General features: G+C 40.0%; 2 protein-coding genes and 1 long non-coding RNA gene across 5 annotated transcripts in view; 1 reads left to right on the forward strand and 2 right to left on the reverse strand.

Annotated features, from left to right (window-relative positions):
• Positions 1 to 282: 282 nt before the first annotated feature.
• Positions 283 to 6352, reverse strand: fxyd5 (FXYD domain containing ion transport regulator 5). 3 transcript variants are annotated; one of them, XM_046044810.1, is made up of 10 exons: positions 6200 to 6352; positions 4788 to 4833; positions 2786 to 2845; positions 2512 to 2643; positions 2362 to 2415; positions 1773 to 1829; positions 1337 to 1429; positions 1174 to 1248; positions 1037 to 1082; positions 283 to 598 (listed from the first exon to the last, which is right to left on the reverse strand). In XM_046044810.1, the coding sequence occupies exons 1-10, from the start codon at positions 6209 to 6211 to the stop codon at positions 574 to 576; spliced, it is 600 nt and encodes a 199-aa protein (XP_045900766.1). In that variant the 5' UTR covers positions 6212 to 6352; the 3' UTR covers positions 283 to 573. The 3 variants fall into 3 exon arrangements, with proteins under 3 accessions (XP_045900766.1, XP_045900767.1, XP_045900768.1); XM_046044811.1 differs by having other exon boundaries at positions 1337 to 1366; positions 6200 to 6350; XM_046044812.1 differs by lacking the exons at positions 4788 to 4833; positions 6200 to 6352 and adding an exon at positions 4475 to 4568.
• On the forward strand, positions 2659 to 7753 carry LOC123968213. Its single transcript, XR_006824410.1, has 3 exons — positions 2659 to 2953; positions 3657 to 3783; positions 7062 to 7753. It is a non-coding gene; the product is annotated as an uncharacterized LOC123968213 (long non-coding RNA).
• A 2408-nt stretch (positions 7754 to 10161) lies between these two features.
• nphs1 (NPHS1 adhesion molecule, nephrin) overlaps positions 10162 to 24201 on the reverse strand; it is a 40908-nt gene continuing 26868 nt past the window's right edge. Inside the window, exons 18-30 of the mRNA XM_046045297.1 lie at positions 22010 to 22131; positions 21215 to 21374; positions 20909 to 21065; positions 20391 to 20542; positions 15882 to 15993; positions 15613 to 15794; positions 15422 to 15472; positions 14982 to 15104; positions 14386 to 14434; positions 13915 to 14047; positions 12872 to 12950; positions 12472 to 12638; positions 10162 to 12308 (exon numbers count right to left, since the gene is read on the reverse strand). Of these exons, the coding sequence (XP_045901253.1) occupies positions 12216 to 12308; positions 12472 to 12638; positions 12872 to 12950; positions 13915 to 14047; positions 14386 to 14434; positions 14982 to 15104; positions 15422 to 15472; positions 15613 to 15794; positions 15882 to 15993; positions 20391 to 20542; positions 20909 to 21065; positions 21215 to 21374; positions 22010 to 22131 (1580 nt within the window). The 3' untranslated portion in view covers positions 10162 to 12215. The remainder of the gene's footprint in view (positions 12309 to 12471; positions 12639 to 12871; positions 12951 to 13914; positions 14048 to 14385; positions 14435 to 14981; positions 15105 to 15421; positions 15473 to 15612; positions 15795 to 15881; positions 15994 to 20390; positions 20543 to 20908; positions 21066 to 21214; positions 21375 to 22009; positions 22132 to 24201) is intronic.

The raw sequence follows: 24201 nt of genomic DNA on the forward strand, positions 1-24201 counted from the left end.
CTAGGGCTTTACTCACTTACAAGCATAGAGCCACTAAGAAGCTTAGACACCCCTTACTAAACATCACGTTTTTGTTGAATTGAAATTGAAAGTGTGAAGAGCGTGGATGAAGTGACCCAGCTTCATTTTTAGATCCTGACAAATTATATAAGTGTTTTGGATTGTCAAATATGAGCTTTTATGGGGTTATTCGTCAGAACCTTTAATAATGATGCTGACTATGAGACACTGTCTGTGTTATCAGTTATAAGATACAAAGGTCATCAGAAACAAGCCTGCTGATTAAAATTTGAATCATATCTTTTTTAATTCATTATTTTCCAAGATAAATAATCACTTTACTTTTTTTAGTGCCAACTATAGAAAATACATTTGACAAAGATTAAGCGGGTGATGGTTCCACTTTTGTTTCACACTTGTCTGCATGATTCATGGTTTGAAACTGTTACAAAGCAGCATACAGTCAATCCACATGCACACACATGTTGCCAGGTGTTGGCTGAGTGTTTTTCTCTTGGTGTACTCCAGGTTGGTTTCTTGCAGCTCTGTACTTCATCAGCGTACACTCTCTCCTTATCCCTGGACCACTCGATATGACCTGGAAAATAAACACATGGAATATTTAAAGAATCAAACACTATTTAAGCAACTAATTATATTTATTATAGACACATACCACAGTAAGGAAAATAAACAATGTGGTTTGCAGTTGTTACAGTTGGTCTGGTATGGCTTCGCCCAACAAATAGGTTCATCATAATCTTTTTGATCTATTAATCATCACAGAGATTTAAGTCAGCATTCGGGTAAGCTATTATATGTCTGATTGTTTGCCATGTATCATCTAGTAGCCTGTGATTAATTACTTGACTCATTCAACTGCAGCATAATATAAACACTGCTACCTTTCATGGACATAGACCTTACATGGACTGTAATTTAGTTAAACATAACTTTTGTCTGTCAGCTTTCATTCTCTTGAATTATTCAGCAGTTGTGCTAATCGTGCACCTGCAAAAACTTATTAAGTACTTACTTAGTTGATCTCTTGTGACACTTGGGCAGGCGACAGACCTTGCCACCTGTAGTTAGAGTTAAGCAAAAGATTGAGAAGGACAGTCAAATATATTTACATTTACAAGAAAGACAATTGGCTTTCAGAGTCATACTTACAGCTAATGACCAGGATGCCCAGGACGAAAAGAAATGCCGCTATGGACAATCCAGCCCTGCGCAGGGACTCATAATCTGGACATATAAAACAAAAATCAAACACTCAACCATAGACCCAACAGGTAATAACACACAAAAAGCACAGTCACATGTAGCTTCTTACCATAGCTGAAGTCTTTGTCCCACTTCGGATCTATAAGAAGTAAAAGTAGAAAGAAGTACTGAATTAAGTTTGACTGTTGAACACAGGAAGCCTCTACAGGAAGAAAAAAAGAGAGGATCACCAGGGAACAACAGTCAGAGATAGCATGACAGATCTTCTGGCCCCGCTGACATGCTGTTGATGGTGTATCAAACCCAAACTGTGGTAAGTCAGCACAGCATGAGGACACAAATATCTTATCTCTTCTTGCATAAGGTACAATCAAGCATTAATCTCTTGGCAAGGAAGAAAGTGAGGTGCTCTATTCTACCAGTCTGCCATGGGTTTTGTTTGGAAGACAGAGAATTGTGATACTGTCAGTCTGCCACGAGATATAATAAAATTGCGATGCCTGTGGCATTTAAGGTAACTACGGAGTAGTGAAATTTTTAGTTACCCCAGGCATCGGCCCCTTTTTTGGTGGTTTTCTCACTTCTGGATGAGGAGGATGTCGCTGTGGATGTGGAAAAAACACATAGTAAAACATTAGTTTTTCTGGATTACTTTATTTAATATTTATAAATATATGCATGATTTCATATATTGGAACATATTTTATTCTGGGACATATTGACTCAATATCTTTGCCATACGAGTCCATACATAACACCTTCTCATAAAATTCCAGGGGCATTCCTACTATGTGTTTAACCACTATGTGTTCCATTTTTAATTGAATTTCTGAACTTTGCAGCGGAATGACTCTCAGAGGAAGTTTAAGCTATCACTTTTTAAAGCATTTGAGCACTCTGTTGCTCTCATTCTAGTTCTCCTTCCCCGGTGCTATAAAATGAAGCAGAAATAGATTTTCTAATTACCTCATAATTATTTTCAAAGCTTTCTGCATTCTAGATGAGTTTGCTTACTGTAAATCTTTTCTGTTGGTGTGATCATGTTAAAGCCTACTGGAGTGCTATCCACCAGCCAGACTCAATGGCTCCACCAGCTGGGTGTTCAAACGTGAGGGAGATGGTGAAGACTATTACCTGGAAAGGATGTGAGCTTTGTTTGTGGTTTTGTTGTGTCTACGTCACTGGGAGCTAGAGGGATGGAAACATAAAAATTTGCATCAGGTAAACTTTAAGTTATGTAAACATTTTGATTATGTACAGCTGTAACTACACACACAAGAATACCTGTTGAAGTCTTAATTTCTGATGTGGTGTTGCCATTGACTGGGTTGGTGGTGTTTATGTGCTGGCTTGTGGTTTGCTTAGCAGGGGAAGTTTTCGGGGAGGAGTCAGCAACTCTGGTGCCTCTCACTCTTTCTGTTACACCAAGGAAGCAACACAATTAGATGAAACTGGATAGATAGATAGATAGATAGATAGATAGATAGATAGATAGATAGATAGATAGATAGATAGATAGATAGATAGATAGATAGATAGATAGATAGATAGATAGTACCAGTGGGTGTTGCTGTTGAGTCCATTTGATCTGTGGTGGTGGGTACCTGAGCCGTTGACACTGCAGAGGAAGAGGGGAAAGCCACATTTTAATCATCAAAAACACAAGTCAAAGAACCCTCATTGCAAGGCCTCGATACAGGACACTTTACAGAAAGAACAAAGAACGGTATGTTTATCCCTGTGACTCTCTCAAACAATGCTGTGATGTATTCCTGGCAGAGGCCAGACTTGAGAATGTGCCTGGCCATTTAGCGGAGAGAGGCCTGCAGATGCATTCAGAGTATGTCATAGTAACAGTCCTGTGAGTGGGACAGTGCAGGGCAGTTACAAAGAAGTAGCTCTTATAAAACCTCTGGATACAACAAAGCTGGATTGTTGTGTGAGCCTGCAGGACAGTGAGGCCGTTGTCTGTTTACTCACTCAGCACCTTCCAATCAGTGCCGCAGCTCTACAAAACCTCTACTTTCTTGGGCTAATGCTGTGATTCCGACTACTTTAATGAACCCATATGATGGGACATGACTAACGGTGTAATGATTTATAAATGACGCTAATTTGTGGTGTGTCAGATATATTGTGTGTGGATGTAAACCTTAATTTTGTTCGCAGTAAACCTTTTGTATTATAGTAACGTGTTCATAGCTTGAGTTTTAATATGTTTAATGTGAATTTATCCCTTATCTGTAATAAGATAAAGTTGGACTTTCATTCTTCACTGAAATATATGGCTGCTAAGTGAGAGATGACCAAAGGACACACATCATAATGTATGCTCAGTATTCTCAGAAGATGTTACTTAATCATACCCATAAATATAATTTTATCTTACTTTTAAATATTTCTGACAAGCCTTTATGTAAATTCTTCAGCATTTAAAGGGGAACTCCACCTGCGAGGATCAGTTTTCTCATAATGAGCCTGTGAAACTGTTGGTATGATGTCTTCTGGAGCCTTCTAACCCTGATGATGTCATGCACATGGGAATTTACCTGGCAGGTATGGGTTTCAGCAGGTCTTCTTGTAGATCAAAAAGCAAATATCCTGACCTTTGCTGAATCAATTTTGATGATTCTTTTTTAATCTGTTGCCCAGTTTAATGGAGGTGGCATACAAAAGCTGGTGTACCTCCGCAATTCTAATTGAATGCACTTTTTTGGGTCAAGTTCAGTGAATATCTCCTCACTAGCTGTCCATTCTGTGTGCGCTGAAATAAAATCTGGTATTTGTACACTGTAAATGGGAAACAAACAAAGTGGCTCGGACCAAGCCACACAACACTATTCCAGACATGATTTGTCTGTCAGTTAACATTATATTACTTGCCCACGGATATTCATCTTACTTTCTAGATTGCCAAGATATGCTGCTGTTGTGATGTTAGCTATAGTAGCAGAAGAGTTGTATTACTGTCTGTGCTGGCTCTGGGACCATCTCTCTGTATGTTAGCTTTGCAGCAGCTAGTGTGGCAACAGTTTGCTAAACCACAACTTAGTTAACGTTAGTTACATTACTTGCTGTGTTGTTCTTCGCTCTGTATCATGGTATTTTTCGGGTTATTGGTTTTCTCCAGAATTGCATACCCCATCTTTAAGTTGCTAATTCCTAAACTGCAGCTTAAAGAACACAATACTTTTGAAAGAAGAAATAACACATTGTTCCTCTTACATATTATATGTTGAACACACACCCTTGCTTATTTCAATACTCTGGAGTTTGCTGCCACAGTCTCACTTGGTCTGGGATGATCAGTAGCTTTTGGTGGCTAATGTTAGCAAACTTCAGATGGATATTGCTGTGTAACATCAGTGAGTAAGTTTGCTGACTTTATGACTCTTCACTACCTGTAATACATAAAACTACATTTTAGCATTTACATTTTAGCATTCCATTATCCTGTCCTGGACAAAGTGGCAGTTCAGCAAAAATACAATTACATATGCTTGCTTTAAATCCCATTCACATGTAAGTTCTCAGTGGGCCGATTAAATTCCAGCACTCACCTTTTAATGTGACAAGCACGAGAAAGGTCAAGGAAACCAAATAAATCTGAAAGAAAAACAACATATGGGGGCAGGAGGTGAAACAATGATGCAGAAAGTCTCAATTAGGTTGCATTTCAACTTGTGCAGTTACTCCGGTTATAAGATTGAAATGACCTCAACTACTTTATCAAAGATATGCAAAGTAATCCAGAGTCCCTCAGACATCACAGGTGACTCCATAAATGTAGACTGATCATATAAATGCAGACATTCTAGTGCATCTGTTGCAGAGGATTGGAGCTGATACACAGCATTGAGACAACACGTATGCTCATTAGCACACGGAAAAACACTGTTCATTTAGCCAATGGTTATGATGTTACAATTGTTAAACCAGAGCATGAGTACCTTCTGAACATACGCTAAATGGTTAGATTTAGAGGATCTGCTTAGTTGATTGAAGCAAGAGTGCATCCACTCTGGAACACTGTGTACAGCACAAATATAACAGACAGGAAGTTTTACTCATTGAGGTTTGGTACCACATGGCCGCTTCTCCTTCCTCCTGTAGCACACACGCAACATCACCCACACTACTCACACATCGTGACAGAAAACTCTTACTTTGAATGTCAAACTTTTTAAGATACACACAACATAACCACAATTGTTTTTGTCAAAAATGAGTGATCGAGGCCGCACATCGTCTACTGTATGCAATCCTCCCACACATCTGTGTTCAACTTTGTGGCACAATTGATCAAACTTCATCACATTTCTTAAGTTTGCTACTGTCACCAATTAAAAAATGGCATTGGGGATGTGTCAAAACAACTCTTTTTAACATAATGGAAATCCTTTACTGGTGAGCAGGATCAGTGAATCAGTGGAAAAACATGCTCTTTCCTCCCCTCACAACATATTACCCCTAGCTTGAAACGAAACACTATAGACAAGCATGTCCGGTATTTTATAGCAATGCAGAGAACAACAACTGCCAAGCAGGTACAACCGAGGCAAGTAGTGACAGGTGGGCCCGTGATTCAAATCCACCCCCAGCAGAAAATGAATCGCAATCTTTGACCTATCCTGGTGGCAGCTCATCCTCTGGGCTCAGAACAGAGTGGCAGGTGAGTGTCCGTGGCCATCATGAGCTGTGACAGCTCAGATTAGCAGGTCGTGCCAATCTTCATTTCATTCCAGAGCATATGTCAAGATGAGGCTTGTTTCCCCTGGGCTGTACAGGCGTCTTTCCCTTCCCCTGGTCTGACCTGCCTCCCTGTTTGTCACATCTAGCATTCTTACTCACTCTTCGTCTGTCTGTTCATTCATTTGTCTGTCATCCTCCATCAGTCTCCTTTTAGTCCGCTTCACCAAAACGCCCCTCAACGCTCTGATATTTAGTCATCTATCCAGGCTATTATGCTTACCTTAGTATCCATCCTGTGAGGTGCCCAGGTCCAGAGATTTATCCACAGTCTCAATTTATCATTCACGATGCTTTCCTCTGTATGTCACTCCTGAAAGGCTGATGGGGTAACTGCAACCACACCCATGTGCTCACCATCACTACTTCCTCATCCAATTGTCTGAACTCTGTTTCAGTCTTTTAGCCTCTCGCTCACCCACTCTTACTCATGACATGGCCTCCGCCTTCTTGTTCTTTTGCTTCCAGTTTTTCACTCTTGCTCACTCTGCTATTATCGCTGTCTGCAGCCACCTCTCAGCATGTGGCTTGTCTTGCTGCTGTACTTCTGTATTCCCTACAGCATATTGTCTATTATTGTACCTGTGTGTTTGCCTCTGTCATCCTAGCTAGTGTCTTCCTCCATGTTTATACAATCTGTCTGTCACACGCCCAGGTTGCTGTCTCACAAACAAGAAATGAATGACCCTGTTTATATATTTACAGTACATATAGGTGGAAATTTTAATCACATGGCTTTCTTTTATTGGTGAAGAATGTTATTAAAATCCTCCCCTGAGCACTCTGAGAGGGTGCTCTGAAATATGTGTGACTGTTTGGTGCTATATATTATATATTACTTAAAATACTTAATTATTAATTACCAATCAAATACCAACCTTTTCAGCAAGCATCTAAAGAAGCAATTCTGTTTCTTGAGCACATTTAAAAACTACCAAGAACTCTAACTCTATTGTATATTATTTATAAAAAGTCTATACGGACAGCTAACTACATATGACCACAGAAAATGATCCGTTATTAATGAATTGCAATTAAGCGGTAACATTTCCAACCTGTTAAATCCCTGTTTTTTTTTTCTTCAGATTTTCCAACTATTGCTATAAGGCTGCAGGATTGGTGTGAGTGATTGTGGCCCAACAGCATTACCGAAATGAACAGCACAAACCTAGACTGTTTCAGCAGACAAAGCCTGCAATTCATCCACACTAGCAGAGGACAGTCTTTGTCCAGAGTGCTGGGGAGGCTTTTGGATCTGCTTGTCCTCTGTCACATTTCTATGGTTTCGCTAAAGAAAAGTTAACACTTTATAATAAGCATCTTTAATACAGTATGCATTGTGACCCTCCTTGGTATAATAACATCTTATGCCTCCAGCCATCCATATTATGATATGTACCCCAGTGATAAGTCACCAATCACAATCTGTATGTACACAAATATTATTATAGGAGCATACATTTGTTTATAAATGTAATTTGCGTCCTTATCAATTTGTTTGTTGTTTTTATTGTTTACCTGACTACAGGATTTAGTTCTGCATTTTATTTTTCCACATCAGACAATATTTATTTTGTGTATGAATGTAGGTTTACATATATGTGTAGACATTTGAAAATACATTTCTGACATACTGTAGGTACATATATTGGGGTCTTTCAAAAGCAGAAACCTGTCTACGTAAATAGTGGTCACAATATATAAAGTGATTTATGAATGTAAACATTTTTAAAATGTATTTGTATTCTTTTGTTATATAAACTAAAGACTTAATGTATTTCTGGATTTGAACATTGTTTAATAAAAAAACCTATGCGATCTTAAATAAAGACAAATGTGTTTTTTAAGTGTGCAGTGCTTTAATAAGTGACTTAACTTCCTGTTGTTTTGCTTGCGATCTCTCTAGGACATTGGGCTCTATAAACAAATGTACTTTTCTGTGGTAAATTTTTATTTTGACTTGACTTTTCCATGTGGTCTTTAGTTTCAATATGCCTCCATGGCAAGTGGCCCCGATGTCAGATGGTCACAGGGGTCCCTCCCATCACAATCAAAATAGCATAACATCAGTAGAAAATGAAAGAAGTGAAAGCTTGCAGCAAAAATGCACTGCACAGTTGACACCTAAACTAAATGAAACCAGACAGCATTCCTGACCTAAACGGTTACATGACCAAAACTGTGTTAGAGCACTATAAGAGATACAACATAGCACATGTTAACACATGACCAATGATAGCGCACCTTCAAGCATGTGAAAACATGATCCTATTAGTGACAGCGCACCATGATACACACATGAAAAAAGATGATGATCAATCACTGTGTACGACATTGACATGACAAAATGTTTCATGTCTGCTCATAGGCATTATAAACACAAGTGAGTGGATTGATTACAAGTCAAATAATAAATAAGTTTTACTTACATATAGGCGCACTATCCTGAGCTTTTTGTTCAGCAAGTCATTCATTAAATGCTTTAAATCCAGCTGGCAGGCATGGGCATTCTCTTTTGACAGTGTCCAGATGAACAGTTCTTGTGCTGTTTTTACTTTTCAGATGCTGTCTGTTAAACACCCACAGAATGACAGGAGTTCCATGGGAAATTCCGAGGTTATGTCATTTTGTAAATATCGTATAACTCTTGCTCTGTTGCAGTGCACATTCTTTCAGGCTGTAGAATTTTGAATGTCCGGGGGTACGTAATGTTACTCGCCCTCACATCACCGCGGTGGATGTCATGATGCTGTTGCTAGCAGCAGGTGTCCCCTTTGGCTCTTCTTGCTCACAGCTCGTACTTGCTGCTATCCTGTCTTTCTTTTTAAGGAAAATTAATATTTTTGGTGACTTTGTTGCTCAGCTGCTTCTGAAACAACTTATGTGTTTGTACTCCATTTCGTGTTAATTTCCCAGTTGCTGTCACTTCACCTGCCAGCTCCTTGCACATCTTTAACATACAATCCCATAAATTCATTCTTATTTGAACTTAATTTAGATGAACTTACTGAAGAGTTATGTGGCAATGGAGTGTTTGTATGTAAAAGTATTATGTTATTGCATTGTCATTGAATATGAATGACATCAAGTGTGAGGCAGAGACACCGTGAAGTACGAGGCTTAACTCACTAACTACTATAAATACCTACTGCGACAAAAAAAGTTGGTCGTATACAATATGAGATTACATTATTAATAAGAGCCTCTATGCAACTGCATTCCCTACATATATGGTAGTTACTCTGCTGCCTACATATCTACCCTCATCAAAATGAACAATTAATTGTGTTTTCACTTCTAGTTATCTTTCATGGACTACTCTTATGCAGTTGTATTATTTCATCTGAACTGAAGGGAAAACTACATCCTCATTACTAACAAGAGAGCACAGCCACAAAGTGAATCATAATAACTGCCAGTAAAATCATGTACTAATTTGTAAAACCTGTGGTTGTTTTTGATTTGATTTCTGTTTAGTTCAAATTGAAAAATCTGAATAATGACAATAACTGGGTTTCTAGACATTTGAGTTCAATTTCACTTTGGTCCCCATTGGAAGCACAACCTATTAAAGTGATTAGGAGTGTTATTAAGTCTCATATTAGTTTTTCCTAAACAAACAAACAAACAAAAATTCAGGGGAGGAGTAAAAACTATGTGAAAACACATCTACAGCTGAGGTAATTATTGTCTGTCATTTGTTTCTCTTTTGACTTAATTGTGCACTTGTGCAGCCTGCATGTTGAGCTCCCTTGAGATTCTTCTGAACACATCATATTAAAAATATAAAAATGTTCATGAGGCAAGAGAGGAAAAATAGAAGCTGACGTACAGTATTGAGCTGTCAAGCCTTCAGTTTAGCACCGTTCGTTCCTGTGCTGAAATGATGCATCATGAACAGCCTTTGGTATGAACACAGCAGTCAGCTTGACAGGAACTTAAACAATTGTTCAGTAATGAGACAAACATACCTTGACAGCTCATAATGGAGAACAGAAGGCCTAATTGAGGGAACACAGCTCAGTGAAACACTGAGATTTATCTCCAGGCAGTCAGGCCCCATTGAGGAAACATCATTTTGTAGATTGGACAAATGTGTGGACAATAACAACCTCACCTCTCACATACTGTAAGTAAATATTTCCATAGATATAATGATTTTATTTACAGTAACAACACATTACTGTGAATATACAGTAAATGAAAATTATACACCTCTGTCTTTACATGTGTCTCACTGGACTATACATGTGTCATCTGTACTGACTGCGTTATGTGTGAGATTGTGTACTATGAGACTGATCTTGCTATGTGACAAATATTGCTTGTGGGAAAAGCAGAAGCAGGAAACAGGAACGTGGTGCAAGCATAACTTCTCTGTGTACAGATATAATAACAGCCCAGTGACTATTTGCACACAAACAAGGCAACAAAAAGCTAAAAAAAATTGAGATCTTCAGGGTTTCTGATCTCTGCAGAGTAAACATTAAATGATGAAGTTAAACAATTTCATATATCACACAAACTCTGTTATAATACAGGAAGACACCTTATATTGTAATCTATATGTAAAGCCTCAGTTGTAGGTGTTTAGTGCTAATTAGCAACAGTTAGCATGTTAACAGGCTAAACTAAAATGGTGAAACAGTTACACCTTATATCTGATAAACATCACAATGCTAGCATTGCCACTGAGAGCATGTTAGCATGCTGATGCTAGCATGAAGCTCAAGGAACTGCTGTGCTTAAGTACAGCTCCACAGAGATGCTGCATGGCAGTAGACTCTTTTAGACTGTTCTACTTGGTTTTACCATTTGTATAATTTGAATTAGATGTCTTGTCCAAAGCAGGAACATATGCTCCCAGAGTCCTATGTTCCCCATCTCAATATCCTTTTGAAAAGTCAATATGTTGAAATCAACCACTTACAGCCTATACAGCCTACTGATATTATAATTCTTGAAACATATGCCCTCAAATTTGCAGGCAAAATAGTTTTTTTGACTTTAGACCGATATATCCACCGTGGCAGAACAGATTTTTACCATTTGAAATTTCCATGTCCCTTAAATTCTTCTGCAATTTGAACTGTGAAGTTAGCCCGTACCAATCTCTTACAGTGGCAGTTTATATCAAGAGACACACATGCTCATAGGACCCTGGAAACATAGGATCCTGATCCCGTGCAAAGCAACTTTGATTTTGAAAAGTGCTCTATAAATAAAAGTTTTATTATTTTATAGGCTGTGGAGTAAAGTGACCAGTTTTTTCTTGAACTACAATTTGGTACAAAATTGAAAAGGGGAAAAAGAGGAGAGTTTTTTGTAGCCGTAGCCACAGTCACCGCTTAGTCTTACCCTCTCTGACAGTCTCTATCTCTCTTTGATTGTCCACCCTCAGTGAGAAAAATTCCCTGCATGGTTTCTCTCTCTCACTGATGCTGTGAGCTAAACTTCAATCCCAGAGAAAACAGGATTACAGTTTGGCCCTAGATATGGCTTTACCTCCTGAAGACATAACCATGCTAAATACCACCCAGTACTATCCCATTTGTAGGGATTCCCACAGACTAACCATGAGGTTTGAAACTCAGACAGGGGAGGGACGGGCTACTGTTGTCAGGTTCTCATCTGGATAAATGTTGGAAAATGTTGACATTGGATGGGTCAAAAAGGATGATGTCTGCTTGGGTGGCACCATGACTCTGAACTGCTTCCGCCTCACCGCCAACCACAGCGGTGTCAGTGCATTTTTATCTCTAACTGACTGATTCATGTCTCCCTGCAGGACAAAGCGGGAGTTGGGGGTGGGGGGGCATGACTTGGCTCCAAGAAAGAGGGTAAAGTTGAAAGATGAAAGCGAGGTCAAGGGAGGAGGTGGATAGAGTAAGATCACAGAGGGAGAAGAAAATAAACAGGTGTATAAACTGTCCGTGGATAGCAGTAGTATCATTCTTGATAGAGGTTATTGAGGCTTTCAAATTATTTTTTTTCATATCAGTCTGCCATTGTACCTTGCTTCTGTTCAGCTTGTTTAGTTTTCTCTAGGTCCACTCAGTGCTTTGAAAGTGAAATACTGTATTATATAACATTTACAAGAATTCCAGCTCTACCACGGTGACTTATGAGATACCATTCAAAAAGAATAAATTAAATAGCACTGTAGTCAATATCTGCTGTACAACTATGTACTCAATGACTACTGTTGACCATAGCGTATCTGTTTGAGCTGACCACTTCTAAACTAATTCTCCTCGTAGTTCGAAGGGAAGATCAGAATCCCTCTGCAGTTGTCGAACATCCATGGTCTCCTTCACTCTCTCAGTACCACGCTGAAAAAAAAGTTGCAACTCAGTTACCATTACATACAAAATGAAGCGACAACATATTATTTACCTTTATAAAGTATTTATTTTTCAACTCTATTGTGATATCAACAAATGTAAATTACGTATCAAAGAGGTGGTCTGATAGGTTGGGGTTTTGTTTACAGACCTGAGGGTAGGTTGATGATCTCCACTCATTCCTTTGAGGGAGGAATCTGTGGTCAAACAAGGGTGGAGGGGAAGGAAGAGAGGAAAACAGGATGTCTTGGTACAGGCCCCCGTCTCTTACATCTTCATACAAATGGCTGTGGCAGTCCACGGGCGGGCGGGTGACATCTTGAAGAGCATAATGGAAATATAAATACGCAAAACATAAATATGGACAAATACATTTACAATCTTTCAAATTCAAGATACTTGAATAATTGCCAGTGGCAAACGTTAAAAAAATTTGAAAATACTCCAGTTGGCCCAAGTTGTTTACCAGATGTAGCTCCTGCTTGCATCCTTTTTTAGACATTAAGTTTTTATTGTTGCCTTGTTTACTCTGAGCTATATTTGTGTCTCACCAAGCTTGCGTGTTTCCTCAGCGTGTGGACTGAGAGGCGGGATGTAGTCACCGGTGGGGTAATAATAATGGGAGCTTTCCTGCAATGAGTGGAACAGAAGAGATAGCATCAGGTCAAATTTGACCTTAAGAAACTTCCGGTAAATGACAATTCTACATGTGTTATTCAACGTTAGTGCAGAGGGGGGCTGTAGTAAGTTCTTGGAGAGTCGTTTCACCGAAATTATTTTGCTTATTACTTATTACTTATTTTCTCACTAGAAGAACCATGCAGATATGTTTGGTTTTATTTGCTTTGCTCCAAGATTAGATCTCCAAGATGTTTAGGGCAGATTACTGCATCCTCTTCAGTGCAAAGGTGGTGAATAGACTTACTGTGAACAGTTTTAATTGTTACCACCGAAGAAGACAGAAGATATTGTCCCTATGAAAATGGTTGACAGTGAAGTCTGTGGAATTCCCAGAGTAATGCTGAGAAAACCATCGCTGTAGCATTGGGTTGTAGGCAGAAATCTAAGGGGCCAAGAAAACCAAAATGATCTGCACACAAGGCTAGATACCACTGCAGCTAAGTGAGAAAGTGTATCTTTTTGGTAATTTGGGTGAACCAACCCTTACAGTACCTTCTTAAATTAGGGGAGAGATAAAGCCTGGGACTTGGGGTTTCATTATACCCCATCCTTACAACACAATGCATTCTGTTTCCTTCTACCTCACTCAACAGTTTTCTTCAAGGTTCAAATCCTTGTTGGCCCTTTTAAAGTACAGAATGATAATTTCTCTGAGATCGATGTGTATTTTGAATGCTAATTGTGAGGTATTGATCCATGCTCCACCTCCATGCAGAGCAAACTGTTTCATTAGTTTATCTATCCATTTTCCATCTTATGGCTGAATTCTCCACTTCCTCTTCTGCCAGTTCCTTTCACCCCCTGCCTAACATCTGTTTACTAAGCCTTCACTGTGTTTCTGCATGTTCTCTCACTAGCCCTGTTCTCTTTTCTACTCATCAAGCTCTTTCGTCCTCCTCTCTCCCGTTCTTACCGGCACATAGCTCTCGTAGACGTTGCTGTCAGTTTCAGATCCAGAGTCGATGAGGAGGGTGTGCTGGGCTGCAGTGTTGATCTTTTCTCTGCTCTCATACTTATTGGAGTTGCTTACAGTTGACTGACTGGAACTGGATGGAGAAATCACGTCCTGTAATCTACTTTTACTTTTGTGATTTATTTCCCAATAACTCTTAATCTACAATATGAATTTGAGAGACACTCGAAACCTTTTTTCCTACATACACACCTACAAGTTGTTAATTACAACATATCATGTGGCACATACTGTATGTTGCAGTATTGTGGTGCAGATTTGATGACACTAATATAAATGGATATTGACCGCTTTTTTTTGCCTGCCTGGCTTTTTTAGTAGCTGGGTCAGCCAATGGATCAGGTCTTAGACTTCTTAAAGTGGATTGGATGTGTGTCTCTTTATTACTTCTACTGCAGGGCCTTAACTTACCCCTCCTCTTCATTCTTCTTTCCATCCAACGCACTGTCTCCTCTACCCCCTGCAGGGGGAATGGGAACAGGAGAAAAGAGGCTTAGTTTTAGGAAATTAGAACTTGAAGGGAGGAGCATCGTCTCAGAGCAATAATAGGGCGAAAGAGTGAGAGTGAATGAAAGACAAGTAAGCTGTGAAAATCTACGTAAAAACCAGAGGGCAAAGGAAGGTGAGGAATGAAAAATAAGAGATAGAGAGGTGAGAACCTGAGAGTTGAAGAACAAATAGAAAGAGACAGAAGGAGAGACAGAGGAAGAACATAACGCTAGCAAATGAGATAAAATATATGGTTGGAACACAGAAGTGACAGCTTTGAAGGATGAATGTGGCAGGAGGTGGAGGCTTAGAGAATGAGCACAAGAAGAGGAGACAGATAGACAGATAGACAGAGGGACATGGGGAGATGAGAAGAGAGTGAGAGGCTGAGCTGACAATTGCATCATGGTTTGGAGTAATCTTTTTAGAGTTTTGTTGAGGAATCAGGACATCGTAATAACAGAAAGTGACGGAGGAAATGCTTTCATATCCGCAGATGAAAAGAGCATTATGGTTACCTGTCTGGCCTCGCCTCTTTTTCCACCTCAATCCAAAGAAGCAGCCCAGTGAATTACATACCAGCATGACTCCAAACACCACTGTGGACACTACTGTCAAATAGGCAGACAGTCCACCTGCACCTAGTTCACAATACATTAGAAACATTAGCTCAGTGCATAGCAATGAAAGTTAAATAGGAAGTAATATGGAAATTCAGAAGGATAAAAACTGACCGAGACAGCCACTCTCTCAATTGTCTTTATTGATTAAAGACTAGCAGAGGGGGAAAAGTATGGGTGGGTGCCATGACAACCGCTAACTCTCATAGAGCAAACATTAACAGCCTTGGAGGTGCATACATTAACATGATTTAGCCAAATGAAGCTAGCTGCTGTGCAAACAGCAATTTCCAACTGCCCTTAAGAGCTTTTTCAGGGTGTTGTGATAAAAGGCTTACTCCGTGAGACTGAGTCATCATCTGCTGGGTCTTCTTCTAACTCTGGCTCCTCTGTAGAGAAAGAAAGAAAATAACATCAAACCTACATGCCACACTTGTAAGCATAATAAGCCTATGTTACATTTATTATAGCTTCATCAGATGGTTGTGTGTGTCTTTTCAGTGTCAAACTGGGGTTACTCCAAACTGACCCTTGGTGGTGATGGTCAGTACTGCATTGTTGTCAGCATAGCCACTCTCTCCCATTGCATTGAGGGCATTGACGGAGAAGTTGTAGGTGGTGACAGGCTGCAAGCCAGTGACAGTGAAGGTCGTTGCTCTGGGAGGAAAGACGTCCACGTACAGGAAACTGGCTGATTGATCCCAACGATATCTGTCAACCAAAAAGCACTGTCAAGTACAAGCCTATGGTTATGAAAGGGTGTCACTCTTAAACCAACATCTGTTCTTGACGTCTCACCTTATACGAAATTTTTGCTGCAAACCCCCATCAAACCCAGGGATCCACTCCAGAGTGACTGAGTCATGGGTGACCGTGACTTGGCGAAATGATAAAGGGGGATCTGGATGACCTGGGGGCGAAAGAAAATATGAAATGTGGGAAATACAAAATGTGCTCTTGATTTTGTGAGAATACAGGCAAAGAGCAGAACACCTTCACTCAACAGGTGGCTATTTGAAAAGGCTTTAGGTGTTATGAAATGGAGATGTGTGCCATGAGATAGTTGAGTGATTATCTGCAGACTCAAATAAAGCACGAGGAGGCCCTGCTGGCCTATAGAATCGTGTCTCCCCTGTTGTCTCCCTCTCTGCTTTGGAGTGGTTATAAATACACAAAATGATATTAGTTTGGTCTTGGTAGAAATAGAAGAGGAACACAAGTGGTTTGAGATAATCTCACTTTTCCCATTTCCCACTGTTAATCATACAACTGTGTTTGAAAACACAATTATTCTTACAACATATCAGAAATACCTGTACTAACTGTTTAAATCAGAGCAAATGTTTTATTGTTGGACTGATTTCAGGCTGACACTTATTTTAGTCATACAGTATTTTTAGTCTGGAAGATTTAATGCGGAAAATTGATAATTATGATAAATAAATAGAATAAAGTGTAAATAAAATGAAATTAGGGAGGAGAAATGATCACCATGGTCAAAACGTGTCAGTGAGCCTTTTTCAGTTTATCTCTTCTTAATCACACTTTATTCAAGCACACTTTTTGACAGCAACAGCTTAGCATTTTTTAACAGTGCACTCCTTATGTGCATTATCCTAAGGTTGTACTTTGTTGTATGAATGATCAGGAAACATGGGCAGTGCTATGGCTGATTCCTCTCAAAACAAAGTTGTCCAATTTATCCAACCAAAGTCATGCAACGATTATAGGACGCCTCTTGATTATTATCAATATTGTGAACAAAGATCAAAGGAGGCTAACCAGGCCTTCAGTCTGACATGAGGCACTGCTTCAGTCAGGGATGTGAAGGGAAAGTGGATTATTTAGCATTTTGAGCATGGAGGGGAAAAGGAAGGGTGGTTTTGGGGGCAGAGGGAGAGATAGTCAAGGAGAGAAGGAGGAGAGATAGTTGAGCAACCTAAGAAGGGATGCTGTACTCGGCTCCAGGCTGCAGCCCAGTTTGCAGAGTAAATAATTCCCACTATCAGCTCCACTCATAAGATTCCAGGGCAAAGAGGTCAGCCTTATTTGGATCTCGTCTCCTTCAAATCCAAAAAGCACCAAGCTAAGAAAAAAAAAAACTCTCGTCCTCTCGGGCTCTAAAATGATAAGGAAGCATATAAAATTTATTATCACTGCGTCAGATTAATTATGAATATTCACAGCAAAAAAACAACTGGAGAAAAACAGGGGCAGTCTTGGATTGTATTTTATGGTTTTTATAGTAAACATTAAATGTGTCCAATGATGGCTGTGGGCCTTTGCTGAGAGCAGGACTGTGTTGATAATGGTGGCGGTGCAAGGATACACTGGTAGCTTGAAGGCAGAAAAGTCTGAACACGCAGCATTTATCTGAAGGAGAAGTGAAGTAGTGCTATGGGCTAAATGATAAGGTAGAGATAATGCAAAAGAATAAGTTCCTTAAAGGGCTGACACTCTACAGCCCTACTACAGAATTTTGCATGTTCAATGGCCCTCCCACACTATTGTAATGTTGCTGGAAAAGGCTGATAAAACTTGGACAAAGCAGCACAGACACAATTATTTTGAGATGCTGCCAAATTAGAACCAAAGGAAAAATTTGCTGCTCCGCTGCCAAGTACGTGATATGCATAATCCCAAAATGTTGTGTGCCCTAACCACTGACTTTGATCCTATGCCATTTGTTTAAAGCTGCATTAGGTGATTTTTGACCGCTAGGGAGCAGAAAGACTCAATAAACCAAAAAAACGGTAACACAGGCCTAACGTACAATACTGTATAAGTTTAAGGTGTTGCTTTAGCAAACAGTTCCTTACACATCGAGCAGACACAGACGCAAAGGCTAGTGAATTTCCCATACACTCTACACTCTATAGTCCTATAACACTATGAGTCTTAATCTGTGTCTTTTTACCACTAGATGCTGGACTTTTTTCACAATCCACTCCTTTAATTAGGCTCTAGGTTGGTACAGTGTTGGGCAAGTTACTCAGAAATTGTAATATATTAGTAGTTACTTATTACTCCTTAAAAAAGTAATATTATTACTTTACTTATTACTGGGTGATAAAAGTAACTAGTTACGTTACTATATTACTTTCCAGTGTTTCCCACAGAATGACATGGTATTCTAACCTTGGATAGGTTTGTGCAGCGGTGTTCATGAGAAAGAGGGAGAGAGAGAGAGAGAGAGCGAGAGAGAGATAGAGAAAGAGGGAGCGAGCCAGGAGGTGCTGCACGAATATATGCTCCTCAATACAGCTCCTTAATGAAAAATTATTTTAAATATGCCTAGTAAAAATTTGGAAAATCAATATGTGGCGGTCAGTGTTGATAATTATCCAAATTATAGGCTGATCATGGGAAACACAGCTTTCCCTACCACCGCCCTTCACTCCCAAACAAAGCAGTCTCCCCCGACTTTTTAATCATACCCATAACAGCAGTAAGGAGTGTGGTTTTTAAAAAGCATATAGCCTAGGCCTATCGTTTCTTAACGCCACCGGCTGAACTAAAAAAATAAAGCAAGTAAAACCCGACTTTTAAACAGCTGTTTTACTGCACATGTAGTCAGTTTATAAGACCAGTAGGCCTATTTAGCAACGTTATGTTAACGCCACTCTCTCCCAACGAGTCCAAGCATCAGTGACAGCAGCTCCCGGAGTTTCTTTCTGTGAGTTCCACGTTGCTGTGCTGCTTCAGCAGATGCTTCAATAAATCAGATGTAGAAATGTTCGCGGTGGAAAGCTTTTTGCTGGTCGCACAGAGTTTACACTAGATGACAATGTTCTTTGCATCTTATTGTGCTTTCAGACCAAAAGCGAAACGAGCGTTCGGGGCGGTGAGTTTACATGCAAAGTCAATGCAAAGACGCGTAGAGCCGCGATTTCCTGTCGGGCGGCACGAAGCGACGCGAAGGCCTTCGTGTAAGTTGAATATTTCCAACTCGAGCGAGTTCTAATCGCCTTCTCGCGTTGTGTGTGAACACTTGCAGCGAATGTACACACGCGAGGAAAGCGTCGCAAGGATTAAATTCGCGTTTGGTCTGAAAATACCATTAGACTGTGACACAATAACGGCAGCAGCTACTTACAGCTCTGGAAAGAACACCTCCCCTCCTCGTTCTACATTCTTCCTTTAGTGTTTGGCTATCAGCGGACTTGATAAAAAAAAAAAGTCCGGTGCAGCTGAGCAGCCGCACGGTCGTGGATTTACGTCAAGGATGGTGCGTTGTCTTTTACTATTATTATTATTTTTATTGTTTGTTTGTTTGTTTGTTGTTGTTTTTCTCCTCACCAAGCCCCCCTCTCTGTTCTATTGCAGGTTTCGTTGCTTTCTGCAATTGGTGTTTCCCTCTCCTATTCCCTGTTGTCCCCCACCTTCCATCCCCTCCTCTCTTGCAGGTGTTGTCCTTTCTCTGTGCTTTTGTCCAGCCGGTGACAAATCAATACATTATTAAATAAATAATAAAACAGACAAAGGAGTATATTAATACTCTCTTGTTAAAGTAAAATATGTCTGGCACAATATGGTATCCAGCTTATCATACTCTATACCAGGCTGCTGGGCAGGACAGGTTAAAAAAAAAAAAAAAAACCAACAACAAAAGGATGGTGCGTTCAGTAATGAGTAATGCAGCGTTACTTGCCTTAGTAACTATAGTGATAAAATTGCCGTTTTAGAAAAGTAATTAGTTACACTACTTAGTTACTGGGAAAAGTAATATTATTACAGCCCAACACTAGGTTGGTAGCATAATACTGTTGCTTATTTGGTGGAAAGATTGGGGAGAGTGTGTTGATGAGAACTGTAAGAATCAATTATATAGTCTATGTGCAGGCCAGATAACCAAACCAATTAGTAAATTACTAAAGAGTTCATTCTCAGTGGCTTGGTATTAATAGTGACCCTTTAATACAACAGAGTCATTTGATTTAATTGGGGAAAACTTTTTATGCAGTTTTTTACACAAGGTTATTGTCTAAGGAAAACCACTTATCTCTGAATTTGGTGATTTGAAACTAAACCAAAGTAGTGAGAAGGATGAAGTGTTCCTTTATGAAAGGAGACAATTCTTCTAAATCTGAAGCCAAATAAACCATAAAATCCCATTGAATTATCTGAAAAATGTATTGCTACTATTCGCTGAGTCAGAGTTGTTTTTCTTAGCTCATGAAAAGTTGACATTTTGGAGATACATAGTTTCTCCAGGACATTGAAAAAGGATGTTGTGGAGAGAATCTCAGTCATCCCCAGACACTCACCCATACACACAGAAAACACAAATATACATAGATACAGTACTTGTGCTGACGAGCTGGATGTCTAGCTTGTCTTCCCCAAGTGAGTTGCGAGCAGTGCAGCTGAAGACAGCATAGTCCAGGGCTGCGCTCACATTTACTACTCGAACAGTGCTGGTGTGGAAGGAGCCCTCCCTCATGGTCCGCATCTCATACCTGCAGCAGGCACGTACGCACACGCGCACACACACCCCCAAACACACACAAAAAGAGATAAATCCTGAGCATGCAGACAGCAGGGATTTTGATGTCCTGCAGATTGCAGTCACCCAATTTCACACATCAAAGAAGCATTAAACAGGTATTTGCATAGTGAAAAAGCAAAGTATTAAATTCACTAAATCTGGATTTATTGGTGAAATAGCAAGATATAGCAAAAGAAAAGTATTACATTAGGTTACAACCTAATCTAATTGGGAGAATTCATCAATATGTGACCAAATGCTGACAGTAGCACCAAAGTTAATGGTGAAAAGAATGGTAAGAAAAGCATTTGAAATAGATTATTGCCTACTCTCAGACCTGGGGTTTGCAAAGTCCATGAGTACACCATTTTTCTCCCATGAGAAGTCGACACGAGGGATACCTTCTGCCTGACACACTACCTCAGCTGTAGTGGTGCCATCTCCTCTACTTGCTACCTTACTCCATTGGGATCCTTTCTGAAGCTCTGGTTTGACTACAAAAGATGGGAATGGAGGTTATTCATGCAGAAACCAGACACAATACATGCTTTTGTCGGTACAAAAACATCTGCATTTTCCCACAAATAAGGCTCCACATATGTTTTGTCTCCTCTGACACTGAGAATGAATACTACACACTCACATTGCACTACCAGCTGCACATCTACAGTGGCAGGGGGTTCTATGCCATTATTGGCTGTGCACTGGTAAAGACCAGCATGAGCCCGAGTCACATTATGGATGGTCAGAAGGCCAGATTCGTCTTCCTGAGTCTCCTCTCCCATCTCCACCTCTTCTTCTCCCTGTGGAAGACAGAGTGAGGGAGAATAAGCGGCAGACAGCAGCTATCCCTCAATACCCACTGTCCTCCTCCTGGGTGAGGGCTGGATTTGGGGGGGGCTGTGCAAGAGTAGGACAGGTTGACAGTGAGGGAGAGTTGAGCAGGAAACCATCAGAGCTTGAGGTGGGGATGTGAAGGGCCATCGGGGGAACAAGCTCTGAGGACAAAGAAAGATAATGCCAAGGGTTGAAGAGCCACAGGGAAAGAGAAAGGGAGGGGCTGTAAAGGTTGAAAGCGGGACACACAGTACTGCCAGGGGGTGGGTTAGACCAGAGAAGGCATCAGTAGATACAGAGACCACGCCACATTGACGAATGTGCCCTTTAGTCATGCAGCAGTAATGAAAGCTATTTTTCTGGATTTGGGCTTAGTGTGGAGCAGGAAGAGGTGGGGTGGAAGGATAGTTAGAGCCAGTGAAATATGGTGCATCTGTGCATTTAGAAAGGCCAGTGATAAACGGTAAGAACGGATAAAATAATAGAAAGGAAGCCAGATAAAGGAAATATAATTCAGGGGATGGCTGTGTTTCTGTGTGTGTTTTTGTGTGTGTGTGTGTGTGTGTGTTATATGTAAGTGTGTGTGTATCCAAGCTCTCACCAGCAATTTCCAAGAGAACATGCCAGATATAATGGGGTTGGCATCCGCCACACATATCAGGTCTGCTGTTTCCCCCAGGTTCACAAACACAGGGTCTTTCTCTGCCTTGACACTGGGAGCATCTGAGAGTAAGAAAAAGGGACAAGGCAAAGGCAGGACCAAAGGTTAACATGCCAATGTGGGACAAATAATTTGCCAAACCATTAAGCAGGCGTGCTGCATTGTTGTAATTACTCTTACACTTGTTTGCCTTTGAACTTGTTCATAACCGTGTCTTAATTAACCTCTGTTTTTCAGATACAATGCCATTAACCTCCCTATATGTTGGATGCTTCTGCAACCAAACTGAGTATTTGTCATGTGACCCACAAGGCCCTCCACTGACAGCACATCCCCATATGGACAATGACAGACTGACCAATTGCCCCTCCTCTGATTCCTCACTTCATCAAATCATCTCTCATTCCTGACTGCATTGCTCCTCTTCTTGTCTTTCTTCACCTCTACTTCACAAGCTTTTTATACTTCCCACGGGTGCCATGTACTCGCAAAAATAAGGCCATTAGTGCCTACTTGTCTAAACCTATGTTCACATTTGGAGAACAGTGGTGGGGAACACTAGAGAGACACAGACCTCTGGGTTGGTGTGTTCCACCCATGTTGGCGCGCTAACCAAGACCGACATTGTAAAGTGGGCTACACTGGCACCCATAAAAGCTACTACAATCCTCCATACATAATGAATATCTACAACTGTCAAGCCCAGTCAGATCAGGACGGCAGAATCCATTAGGAGAGTACCATGGGTTTTTGCGAAACAGGCAGACCTACATTTTCAACACTTCCATTATTAAATCATCAGTATCGGGGCAGAGGGCCTGGAGCTCAAGGCTGGCCCCGGGCAGCAGTGGAGGTGCACAGCCATGCGTGCAGGCCTAATTTAATGAGGCATGTTAGCAGAGCAGGAGCTGAAAGTCATTGTTGTTTTTTGGGTGTGTCAGTGTGTGGATGCACTGATGGTTCTGAAACTTAGCGGCTTTGACAAGTTCAAAGACATAATGTTAGCAGCCTACAGATTCAAATCACATGCAAGAAATATTGTGCTCATTTTCCATATTTAAAAGGAAGAAGGCTGTTCAACAGAGACAGATGATGTGGTTGAAAAGTAGTTTCTGTTTTTTCTCTTCCATCTTTTTTCTCTTTTGTGGTTTGTTGGGTGCTTCCAATAAACTTAGAAACTACTGTTAATAATCAAACTTGCTTCAAAGGTGACACAAAAACAATTATCAAAACACAAAATTACAGTTATGTGCCAAGTAATCTACAGGAACAATTATCCAATTTTTTCTTGTAGTAAGAACTTGAAATGTTTAAATTAGTTATTAATTATTAACGATTAAAATTGTTAAGCCCGATTAATCGCATGTTATGCGTAAAATTGAATAATGAATTCTAAAGTAGTGTATTGCACAATTTTAATTTATATGTACTGCTATATACACAAAAGTGTAATAACATGTGGTTTGCAAACACTTTAAACAAATAAGGTGCTTTTTACCAGCAGTATTCCCTTTACACAGTAGCAATAAAATATTTCTTAATCAAATCAATAAAATCAAATTAAATATTAAACCAAAGTTATTTGCCACTGCATTACCTTTTATCTAGCTTGTTAAAACAAGTTACCCTCAGAGTCCAATTTTTTTGGTTTTTGAACAGGTATCAGTACCTTGATCAGGTATCTTTTATCAGGGAGCAGCAGAAACAGTCTGTTAAGTAGGGTTGGGACGATGTCTACAAAACTATGGAAAAATATGGAAAAAAGATGACAGCTTAGTCTGACGAAGCCTCCCTCCACTGCTTGTTTGGGTGGGTGATTTGCAGGCTGATCAACATCCCGCCCCTCCACACCCATGGTTTGACTGTATGTGTATTCAGATCCAGTGAGGAAGGGACATTAAAACTAATAATAATAAAATAAAAACTGCGTTAACGTGTGATAAAATAATTGTCAGCGTTAATTAATTAATGCGTTAACGCGATAATAATACGTTTTAATGTGCCCAGCCCTAGTTCAAATGTATTTTGTTTGAATAATCACATAGAATACTGCCTTCAACATAAAACACAAACATGTGCGTGTGTGGGCGCAAGAATGCATGTGTCTGCTCATCCGTTCGCTGTGTGCCGAT

This window comes from Micropterus dolomieu, linkage group LG03 (genome assembly GCF_021292245.1).
Source record: "Micropterus dolomieu isolate WLL.071019.BEF.003 ecotype Adirondacks linkage group LG03, ASM2129224v1, whole genome shotgun sequence".
Lineage (NCBI taxonomy): Eukaryota > Metazoa > Chordata > Actinopteri > Centrarchiformes > Centrarchidae > Micropterus > Micropterus dolomieu.

Excerpts from the sequence above, each read along its gene's own strand:
- fxyd5 (XM_046044810.1), bottom strand. Across the intron at positions 2,846-4,787 it reads CGTGCTTGTCACATTAAAAG|TGTCAACGGCTCAGGTACCC; the intron begins GTGAGTGCTGGA and ends CTTCCTCTGCAG. Across the intron at positions 1,249-1,336 it reads GGACAAAGACTTCAGCTATG|ATTATGAGTCCCTGCGCAGG; the intron begins GTAAGAAGCTAC and ends TTATATGTCCAG.